Here is an 11,812-nt window from a genome sequence, read left to right on the forward strand (position 1 = left end):
CCATGCGAATAGTTAGAAAATTGGTTAACCATGTATGTTTTCTTTCTCTCTTGAAAGTTATCATGCTGTTGGAAGTGTCGCAAGAGAAAAAGTGTTTCGTTTCTTGCATTCCTAAAACTTAGAATGTGACACCACGAAGCAGGCAATTTTTCCAAATGCCCCTCATTGGGGTTTGGAAATCTTCAAAAAATCTTCTCTTGCTTGGGGTCTTGAAGACATTACCGGGCACGTCCCATGTTTGCATTCCTAAGAGAATGCTTAGTATGTAATTTGTGTATGAAGATATGTATGAACAACATCGTAATTTTAGTTTGGGTTTTGTCGTCACAGAACACGTCGTCACCTTTTTCGTTGAACCAGTGGAGATTGTTTCCTGGTCTCGGGCAAGAGAGCTGTCGACCACGATGTGGACCGGAAACAATGGTGCTGCCTCCTCGTCGTGCGTGTGTCGGAAAAGTCAGCCAGCTAACTGCATGTGGACGCCACCGTTTCCGTGCGGCAGAGATATTCTGAGGCGCACGCGAATCTAGTTTTATTGCTCAGCAGTGCAACAGTACTGGCGCGACGGGAGGCGACTGTGCTATACGTCTGGGGTAGCTTGTAGCGTTGCAGGTAGCTAGCGCGCGTGTTCGAAACCCATGGCGTTTATACTTTGACCGATCGAAGCCCACAGTCTTTGATTATATATTACACTCACCGACTCATTACACGCATTAGAGGGCGAGTGATTATTATATATTACAATAATCGGTCCTGGTTGCCCATTACACGCATTACAGTACATAGATATTTGTTTACAGCCCCCGAAACGGGCTTGGTTGGCCACTAGACACATTACACGTACTAGGGTGCAAGCCCTGTGTTTATTTTATATGGAAGGGCAGCCAGCACGCGAAACTTAGAGCTCTTGGGCGGGCCATGAGGTGATTAGGTTGGTGATGCTATCCGGCAGGGGGGCCATGTTGCCCTTCATTTCAACGAGCTCGGTCAGAATCTCCTGCCGCTCTCCTACGATTGATCCCTGTGTGGTTACGAAATGCATTGTTAGATTGTCAACTAGCCAGTCCACTGGTCGCAAATCCAAAACGCACGTAAATCGAAAAACGCACCTGTGACATATCCGCAAGAACCTGGTTGCCATCGAAGTGTTTTGCCACGCGGACAATCCAAATCCCGGTGTCCTTCCTGCGATCGGATTAGTAATTTAACAATGGATTGTGCGTAAAACCGTTAAGCGAGAAAGATAACTTACTGCTTGACTGTGGTAGGCGAAGTGACGTGGAAGATTTTCTCCCATCTAATGCAATCCACGTGCCAGTTGTTGAACAGCTTGTAAATCGTGGTGAATAGCGCCACGTGGAGCTTGTCGGCGACGGCTTCCAGGAGGTCCGTGCGACGCTGTGTGGTGCAGCTCCCGTATGACGGATCAAAAATATTAATATCCTTGCGCTGCATATCCCAGTTGTACAGGCACCATCCAAAGTCGAAAATGGTTGGCAGGAAAAACTGCAAATGTCAAAGAAAATGGAGTGGTAAGCAGCATGGTCTGTATTTTTCGCATATCGTTAAACGAGGTGGGTTATTGACGCATACCATTCTGCACTCCGCGATGTTGTGTGTCAAATGCGGCCCAATGAACTGTGCCGTTGCAGGAACAAGTGTCCAGATTTCTTCTCCAGCCAAAGCGGCAGTCTAAGATAGAAGGTTGTCAAATTCTAAGCAGAAAAATGAGAGCGCTGTTGGTGATAAGGTGTTATTCATAATTTAGATACCGACCGATATATCTGGCTCTAGGAATAAACGAAACCGAGGCTGGTTGTTCACGTAAAGTGACTCGCCATCGATCTGATCTTGACGTTGGAATATAAGAGAACATACTTCGTGGTCTAATGGGTCCTTTCCTAAAATCTGGGTCAATAGTGGGCTTGGGGTGATGGAGATGTACCTTGGCGTGGCATGAGTTACAAAAGGCCTACGGACAAAAAGTGTTAGTTCGTGCGTGAAGAACATTACTGGTTTTGGTACGAGGATTGACGAAGTGGGTTGCATGTACCTTTCGATTTCTTCAATTGAGATGCTCTTCAGGAATCCGTCGATGGCTTTCCATACAAGGACTTGAAAACTTGGACGGCATTTGCCATCAATCCAGTGCGACACGGCGAACCCCGCGTGCGCCCGCTCTTGCTTCGGTGGCAATTCAGATGAAGCCTGGCCGAACAGGACCGCGTCGGCCGGGTGCGCTGCATCTCCGTCCATCAACATAATCAAACCCGCGAGCCCGTCCCACCACCCCTTCTACTCGTCTGCTGGGGAGTGGGCATGACAAAACCCGCCGCGCTGGTGGTCTCCTGGTCTGCCGGGAAAGATATGTCTAATCAGTAAAAAGGCTTGTCCCGCTTAGCACTAAGAAAAGAACATGAAATCGCGAAATCAATCGGTAAAAAAACACACCTGGGACAAGTGGCCCTTTCCTCTTCTTAGGCCCGGACGAGGCCGATGACGTGAACTTCTGACCAGAAGAGCTTTCCCCTATGAAAAAAAATGAAACAAAAGGGTTTATTCGTCTAGCCGGCGGGGGAATAATTAGGCACGAGTGCAAGTAATGGACGTACCATTGGATTCGGTCATTTCTAGCTTGCGACGGTAGATGTTCGTGCACTGCATGCGGAGAACCCGAGGGGGCAGGTGTGGTGATGATGCATGGTACCGATCGGAGGCTGCAGCATATGCACCCCTCGCCGAGCTCACTAACTAGCGAGTTGAGAAACTGAGTGTTCTCCTGTATTAATTCAGTCTTGAGGGTGTTTGAAATCCTAAAAGTGGTGGCGTTGTGCCGCTTCATAAGCATCCCGACACTCGAACTTGCCTGACAAGGTTTTGGCTTGTGTGGGCATGACAAAACCCGCCGCGCTGGTGGTCTCCTGGTCTGCCGGGAAAGATATGTCTAATCAGTAAAAAGGCTTGTCCCGCTTAGCACTAAGAAAAGAACACGAAATCGCGAAATCAATCGGTAAAAAAACACACCTGGGACAAGTGGCCCTTTCCTCTTCTTAGGCCCGGACGAGGCCGATGACGTGAACTTCTGACCAGAAGAGCTTTCCCCTATGAAAAAAATGAAACAAAAGGGTTTATTCGTCTAGCCGGTGGGGGAATAATTAGGCACGAGTGCAAGTAATGGACGTACCATCGGATTCGGTCATTTCTAGCTTGCGACGGTAGATGTTCGTGCACTGCGGAGAACCCGAGGGGGCAGGTGTGGTGATGATGCATGGTACCGATCGGAGGCTGCAGCATATGCACCCCTCGCCGAGCTCACTAACTAGAGAGTTGAGAAACTGAGTGTTCTCCTGTATTAAGTCAGTCTTGAGGGTGTTTGCAATCCTAAAAGTGGTGGCGTTGTGCCGCTTCATCAGCATCCCGACACTCGAACTTGCCTGGGGCAGACCAGTCAAGCCTTATTTATCAAAGTCGGATAATGTGGCATGCCCGATGAAATAGATGCGCGCATGCAGCAAAAAAATGATCGTTGATTACAAAATGATTGGCATACCAGTTTTGGGTAATTATTCTTTAGATACGTAGAGAAGTCGCCTCCGGTCGGCATGCGTGGGAAAAGAGGAGCTGGTGTGATTGGAGTGGGTGACGCTCCATGCGGCACTTGGGGCAGCCTGAACGAGATCTGCTGCGGATTAGCGATGGTGTGGGTCCCGTGTGGCCTAGCTGGCGCCCGTACTCTGTTGCATGGTAGGCCGGGCAGCATGGGAGCCGCGCGGCCAACTGGATCTGGTGGGGTGTCCCACGCACTCCTGGTATAGCACACCTGACCAGCCTCGAGGATCTATACAGTTGAGTTGATATAATTGCGGTTGAAGGATCAGCACGTGGGTTCGTAAAATCAAAACGTGGTTTTTAGAGGTGAATAATAAAAATCGGAAATTCAAGAACAGGACCATTGCGCCGGAGAAGTCTGTACTGCCTTTCCCCCCAACGCTGCACTGTAAAAGCATACGCCTGAACTGCATGTCGTCGAACACAACTATTCGAGGGAATGTAGTGTGCGGTAGGTTGAAAATCCCGAGATCAAGGTTGTCTAGGTAAAAGACCTATTTACATAAAATAAAATGTTAAACGTGCGTATGGGCACAATTGATTCTAGCGGTAGAAATCCTGAAACTAACCTGCAAGAATAAATGGCAGGCGTGGAGATACGTGACAGGCCGTCCTGCCTTGAGATCTGCTTTTACTCTTGAACATGCAACCATCAACTCTTCTATCACGTACTTGCACCAATCAAACTCGCTAACGTGGTCTATCTGGACGAGTGCCCCCCAGTAATGCGTGTTTGTGTGATCGTGGGTCGTCGACGGGGCAAGCAGATGCCCCATTACGAAAATGACAAATGCCATTTTGAAACTGTCTATCTCGAGTTTAGAACTTGACTCGTCTATTGGTCTAACTAGTATTTTCTCGACAGCAGATAATAGGTTTTTACCGCTCGAGTTTATACTTAGCACATCGCGCACGTGGTTTGTCTCGGCGATCGACGCTTTCTGTATATGTACGCGGCCAGACGGTACTCCAAAAACTTTGAACACGTCCGCTGCCCTGAAGGACATTTGTCTGCCAGGACGGATGTAAATAGTTCTAGACAGCTCATCGACTCTAGCCATGATCCATATACTTAATCTCAGGCTAATCCTTGGCAAATGTGGCACCTCCAGTATGCCTTCAAAACCCATCTCCTCGACAAGAGATTGTTTGAAGTCATCAAAGGAATCAAGCATGGCACGTACTTTTGTTGGAGAGCAGCGTGACGTTGGGGAGGGGTTGCTCGTGTCGTTCGTGCCCTGGGGGTGCATGGGTTCATCCATCTGCATACACACGCACACACACGCGCGGACAAGGGGGATTGATTACACCTTCACGAGTACAGAATGAAAGAAAGGTGCAACGAGAAGAAGATGCTTACCTTACCATTACCGGTGTCCGGCGACGGCCACAGCACGGCGACGGCGGTGGTGTTTACAGAGACGGTGAATCACGTGTTTGTGGCTGTGTGCTACCAGACGAAGGAACCATGTGGTGTGTGGGTCGAGGCTCGGGCCGCGGGAGCTCAATTTATAGAGCACGCGTGCCCTGGCGTCTTCTGCTCCGTTGCAGGCCGTCGTAATTGGAGCAATCAATCATGGGTGTGGCATTGATGGGGCGCATTGCCTTCTCTTATTGGTGCATTCAAGTGCATGGCGGACGACGACTGGGCGATGACTCATGACTCCACTCTCTCTTACAAAAAATACGTGTTTGCATCTGTTTCTTGATTAGAGACAGTCTAATTACGACGGCGGGGTACATAATTAATTGCACTTAGCAGCTCCCCCCCTTGCATGGGCAAGCTGGACGTACTAACTGATACATGCAGATCGCTAGAGATACTGTAACATACGAAAAGGAAACAGCATTCCCTACGCAGAGGGGATACAGCCCATGTGTGACTACGACATTGCCCTGTGCGTGGCCATGGCAATGCGGTGGGTACATCAAACTCCACTGAGCGGCAGCAAGACGAAGGCATGTATGAGTACGACACTACGTACGCAGGACGGGGTGGTGCTTCAGAACTTGAGGAGGAAGATAGTGACCATGACCACCAAATTCGCGAGGCACAGCATCAATATGTTCTTCAGGAATGCATGGTTCTGCTCGAGCAGCGCGACGTGGCGATGAACCAACGCGTGCGAAATCAGATGTCCCCACCGCTGGCTTAAGTACTGTATGTACTTGTTCTCCCACTTCCAAAACTTGCACCCTCCATGCTGCAGAATGAACAAGAATCAGCATGCCCCGGAGAACATGAGCTGCGAGGATATGAAAAAACTTACCCCATGCCGTTCGCACTTGTAGAAGTGCCTCCCTGGGTTTAGTTCTGTCCCGGAGACAAACCACAGGACGTAGCCGGCGTTGCATTCGGGGCAACGGATGAGCGGGAGTGGCGGCATCTGGTTGCTCGTGTGATGAGATGGCGGTGGTGTCGCACTGCTACGGGACATGGACGAACACATGCTTTGCAAGCCCAGATAATCTGAGAATAATGGAGAATGGGAGAAGCTTGGAATGGCCATCCAAAGCAAGGAAGGATGGCGTTTAAATAGCCAGCGAGGAGCGTCGCCCAGCTAGCCGTTGCGACTAAACGGTGACCAACGCGATCTCCCTCACACGCCTGATGCGGGTAGCCGTTGTCACTGCCGGGCAGTAAATGCGGTCGCTGCCTTCTGTTTCAGCTAGCCGTTGTCACTACCAGATGCCATGTGGGCCTTCACTGATGCGCAGAGATTAATACGAGAGCTATACGAGATGGGATACGCTGCCCAATGGCCTTTATACGCGAACGTCGTATTGGAGTTAGCATGAATCGTGTGGGGACTACCGGTGCGGATAACGACCTCGCGTGGCCGCATGTGCACACGCGATTTATCGTTGTCATTGGCTCCTATATTCTTCACCAACTAACTATGCGCAACATGAAGATTGGGGAGGAGACATCTCTTCCACTCTTAAATCTATCCTTTTATTAATCAACACAGCTCTTAAAAAAACGTTAGCCAAATACAACTCATATCATATTATTCTAGTGTGTTAACTTCCACAGATTCTTTAGAAAGCAGGAACCATTTTCATGGTAAATATTTTTCATATATGTGATTTTTTTTCATTATGTACTACGCAATCACAGTTTTGGCACAAGACTAACACGGGCACATCTACGTGTTTTTTTTTTCAGATTTTGTTGTTGTTGCGGAAACAGATGTTCTTTTTTCATGGTGCACTTGTGTGTGTTTCATACTGCTCAGTATTGCGCCCAAATATTTGTAAATATACATCGATAGCAAGACTCCAGAAATGTTCACTCACGTACACCTAAAACAGCACTCGGTACACTTGAGAATAACAGCGAACCAGATTTGTTATTATTCTCCAACAAGCAACCTGAAATAGCAAAATACTCCCTCCGTCCCATAATATAAGAATATTTTTGACACTACACTAGTGTTAAAAACGCTGTTATATTATGGGACGAAGGGAGTAATGCTGAATGCACATAGCACCTATTTGACTAAGCACATGCGTGCAGTTATTCAAACATAAAAATATCACAGATACACATGCCCGCAGTAGAAACTGCTGTGTGTTTCCTGAACTTATTTGGAGGCTGCGTTTCCCGTGGGCTCTCTGCTTCTTTTAGGTCACCTCTGTGTGCTCATGGCTGCCCAATGCTAGGTTTGCAGACAAACAGAACCACGTTCTTTCAGGCTGGCACTGTCCATCAGACAGCCTGGTCCATACAGAAATTAACAACAGCTCCTTTTAAAATCTAAAAGAGCCCAAGCATCAGGAATCAGCATTAGTCGGAGAGACAATGTCCATGACAGCACAGAGAAGCTTTAAGAATGTGAGGGCCAACGCACTGCTGCATAATGTATGTAGTGCTAATAATACCAGCTCACTTTGGCCATCATCAGCATGAGGCTCACACACAACCAACCCACATGAGCAAATCAGAGTGGATCATCTTTACACAGTGTTTTATTTGCTATACCTTGGTACACAACGGCATTCCAGCAAGATGCTTTATCTATATGGACAGGAAAAGAATTCTACAACACAAATGTAGTTAGAAAAGATCAGGTAGAGCATTCTTCACCGGGCAAGTGAAGACCGGGAGAAAGTGAATCACTTAGTCAGACTTGCTCTGCGCTGCGAGTCCGAGATTAACAGGGCGCGCCTCCAAACCTCCTCCCTTGCGCTCCTCCAGAGTGTATGGCATGTAGGTCCCGAGGATCTTGTCCCACATGACGAAGAACGGCTGCGAGAAGTTGTACTTGTTGCCGTAGAGCTGGTGGTGGATGTCATGGTAAGCGCTGTTGTTGCTGAACAGCATGTGGAGGATATTCCCAGGAAGCCACAGGCCGCAGTGATCGTCGACGGTCTTGATGGTTGCGAATGAGAAGAAGAATATGGACGTCCTAGGAGTCATTCCGGCGACGAGGAACGAGAGGGCGCCACCAATCGTGTCCAAAATGAGGCCCTCGAGGGGATGGTTGTAAAGAGCGCCAAACGCGTATGGAACCACAAGAGTGTGATGCTTCGAGTGGATATGCTTGTACAAGAACTTGTTGATGTGCATGTATCTGTGCATGAAGTACTGCCATGTGTCCATAACAAACATTGCGATGATACATTGCAGTGCTATCACCAGGGCGGGAGGCTGCTTTCTCACAGTACCGCTGTCATCACCAATGATCTGCATTTTATCACATTTGCAGATCTTAGGTACAGTTACCCGTGTATGAAATTTCATCAGGTAATTCTGAAATCAGTGTTAAAAGCCAGACTTTGTTCAAAGAGAGAAAAATAACTTCCACTGATAATGGAGATATATCTGTACTATTTAAGACTCAATTTCCTTTGGAAAGCACGACCAGAAGTTCTGGAATTCATTAAATGAAGAACTAAAATGTTTGAAACTCGCCAGGCCTAGGTGCATAGTTCACTAATCCATCTACAAAACAAACAGCAAAATGACCGGAAAATAAATCTAAGCCTTAGTTTTAAATCAACAACATACACTGGTTTCAAGTCTTTCAAGATCTACTTCAACCAATAAAATCACGGGAAGCAACTTTACTGCCTTGAAATAAATTCCCCAATGTGAATACGACCATTGTGACTCTTGACAAGAGAGCTAACAGTTCATACATATTCAATCGACAAAAACAGCACTACATCCTCGTGGTCCATAAGTAATCTAAGACTCTCTTTCAATCTCCATATGAACACTAGACTGTTTGCTACTCAGCTATTTTTTCATGCTAAAACTGCCAACAGCAAGCTATTCCGTAGAAGGGTCTGAACTTGCTTGTTATTTTCAACAGAAAGGTTTGAACTCGCTGGTTTAACCATCATTCAGAAACTGTCAAAGACTTAATCAAAGCCTATGTTTCAAAATTGTTCACTGTGTCATGTCTGATTTAAACTGAATTTTAACCCAAATAGACCAATAATCTTTCTAACCATCCTGTATGTGGACATCCTATGAAGCTAAACCAGCACAACGAATCAGTCCACCATGGATTTAATAGCATCACAACAAGAAGTTTTCCATGGTAAAGATCATAATGTCAAGAGGATTATTTACCGTGAACAGGAGAAGTGAGACCGCAATCTGAAACCCCTGCTGCACAAGGACACCCTTGACGACCGTCCACTTGGAGACGACGTTCTTCACCTCCTCCTCCCCTTTGGGGTGGAGCCGGTAGTCGTCAATCTCCATCCTGTCCATCACGATGTACAGCCCCGAATAGAGCCAGTACACCGCAATCGGCACGAATGTGCCCAGCAGCTCGTCGGAGACCGCAAACGCCATCCCAGTGTGCTCCCCCAGCTCTCCAAATCTTTACTGCCTGTAGCCCGTCCACTATTTGAATCCTTCCGCTGCAAACACCCGGACAGTTAAAACTAGTACCAAATCGGGGACGGAGATAAAACGGGTGAAAAAAACCCAAATCTTGAGCCCAAACGCAGCATAAATCCAAAGGGGAGGGCACCAGCGCCAGCGTCGCCGCCAAGAACCGCAAATGCGCAGTCCTGGATGCGGTTCCGCAAAGCTGGAGCCCCAAGAAAGCGTTTTTGTCTGCAGAATCTGACAAACCAGGTCGGATCTTACCAGGCCGGAGGTAGGAAAGCTCCAGCAGCTCGCCGTCCAAGTGGCAGCGGGAGAGAGGGGAGGAGGACTTCCTCGTGCTGCCCCTGCTCGGAGGACGGCAGGAGACGCTGCAGACGGCAGCTTATTAAGGGGCTAGTTTAAAGCGGGGGCGGCAATGCGTTGGGTCCGCGAAGGCCGGCGAGACCGGCGGCTGGCTTAGGGGGGATACCAGCCTGACCCGAGCGGCGACCGCGAGGAGGAGACCGCGTGGGAGAGGAGAGGAGAAGATAATTTGCGGCCGCCCACCCCTCCTATCGGTTCCTGTTTTGACTGATCTGAAATGCCATGGGCTCTGACCAGCTGACTGACGGAGGCGGCAGCTGAGCTGGGCAATCTTTTAACCCTAACGCCGGAGAAAATAATGGCGGCCGGCACGCGCACGGGATTCTCTGCGGCGGGGCCACGTGGGCGGAAGATCGTCGCAGCGAGATCGTGCGCCGTGCTTGCTTGGTGGAGTAGAGGATCCGTGGTGGCGAGACGATGAAATCCGCCGTCTCTTCTGAAGTTTTCAGGAGGTTCCAGATCTATTAGTAGAAAAAAAAAATTCACTAGAAGTATAATCATCTTAGAATAATAAAAAACACTACTCCCACCATGTTACTTTATACAGTACATTTGTCCGGAAATACTTATCGAAGTAATGGATATTTGCAGACGAAGGGAGTATAAACAACGTCAATTCTTATGGATTGAAGGGAATACATCGAGTTCTCTAGGTCATGAAACAAGCATTATTTTACAAATAAAGTTTTTAACTTTGACGAACGACCGTACAACATATAAAAATTAAACCATAACTTTTACATGTGAATACTTTAAGATTGTGTACATATTGACCTGGTTTTAGATCATATCAGATATAATATAATCACTCAGGCTTAATTTAAATTTGCAAATCTGGAGCAACCAGATTTGTATGCCTTAACTAATATGAGTGCATTTCGCTTGTTTAAGAAAAAGAAAAACAACATAACCAAGGAGCGAGCACGAGATTAGAGGGGAGTTTTGAAATAGGGCAACCTCAAGTTGTTACATACCCTTTACTCGCAATTATTCCGGACAATCTCTTCCAAATATCGCTCGGATACCTCTCCCGCTCTCTCACATGCATTGAAATTAATAGATCGATTTAGTGTGCCCTGTATTTTATCTGTCCACCTCCTTTGCATGGATGGTAATCGTACAACTGATCCCCTCATGCACTGCCAATTAAGCTCTCATGGATCACCAATTTTTCATTAGGAATTGGATTCATGGCACCATTATGGGAAATTTCATCCTTGGCTTTGGGCTTGCAAAATTTCCAAATCTTTAAAATTATCCCTCTTTTTGCGATTCATAATTTTGTATCTGTCTACTTCCAATTCCATCAGCAATGCCTTCTTTCGATCTAAGTCAACAATCATATTGTCAATTAGACGGCGCATGCGATGGGCATGTGGCGGTGTCTGACGTGGTATTGCTAATGAGCCGAAGGAGACGCCCCTAGAGTAGATATGGTCAGACTTGGGAGAGACCCACTAGGTTTAGCTGGTCTCACTCATGGCAGATGGTGGCCCATCGGTGATATAGCCTAATTGACCGCATAGGTGGATATCTTTCCCTCTCAGCCTGGCTAGTCGTGGATGTGGTTCCTTCGATTTCATCCCAAAGCGAGTAGCTCATGCAGCATAGAATGCGGTAACCATGGTCTTCTTGGCCTAGTTGGGTGCTCTTGCGGATCATTTGTCCATGGGGCAACTGTGAGCTCGTCTGGTGGCAACGGAGGTGTAGTGCATGGCCCTCTCAGTCCAACCGGCCATGGCCACCAACTATTCGATGTTTGTTGTTTGATGATTGATGAATGCATTTTACACTCAAATTTACAAAATTTAATATTGATATAACTAAGGTATTGTTGGGTAACGCAGCAGAAATTCAAAATTTTCCTACGTGTCACCAAGATCTATCTATGGAGAAACCAGCAACGAGGGGAAGGAGAGTGCATCTACATACCCTTGTAGATCGCTATGCGGAAGCGTTCAAGAGAACGGGGTTGAAGGAGTCGTACTC

General features: G+C 47.5%; 2 protein-coding genes across 2 annotated transcripts; both read right to left on the reverse strand.

The window, feature by feature from the left end:
• Positions 1-5,493: 5,493 nt before the first annotated feature.
• LOC125530003 lies at positions 5,494-6,118 on the reverse strand. Its single transcript, XM_048694417.1, has 2 exons — positions 5,880-6,118; positions 5,494-5,813 (listed from the first exon to the last, which is right to left on the reverse strand). The coding sequence occupies exons 1-2, from the start codon at positions 6,057-6,059 to the stop codon at positions 5,613-5,615; spliced, it is 381 nt and encodes a 126-aa protein (XP_048550374.1). The 5' UTR covers positions 6,060-6,118; the 3' UTR covers positions 5,494-5,612.
• A 1,357-nt stretch (positions 6,119-7,475) lies between these two features.
• Positions 7,476-10,088, reverse strand: LOC125530002 (sphinganine C4-monooxygenase 1-like). The gene is made up of 3 exons (XM_048694416.1): positions 9,722-10,088; positions 9,194-9,489; positions 7,476-8,299 (listed from the first exon to the last, which is right to left on the reverse strand). Exons 2-3 carry the CDS (start codon positions 9,419-9,421, stop codon positions 7,733-7,735), a joined length of 795 nt encoding a protein of 264 aa, XP_048550373.1. The 5' UTR covers positions 9,422-9,489; positions 9,722-10,088; the 3' UTR covers positions 7,476-7,732.
• Between the last annotated feature and the right edge of the window lie 1,724 nt (positions 10,089-11,812).

This window comes from Triticum urartu, unplaced genomic scaffold (assembly GCF_003073215.2).
Source record: "Triticum urartu cultivar G1812 unplaced genomic scaffold, Tu2.1 TuUngrouped_contig_6002, whole genome shotgun sequence".
In the NCBI taxonomy this organism is placed as follows: domain Eukaryota; kingdom Viridiplantae; phylum Streptophyta; class Magnoliopsida; order Poales; family Poaceae; genus Triticum; species Triticum urartu.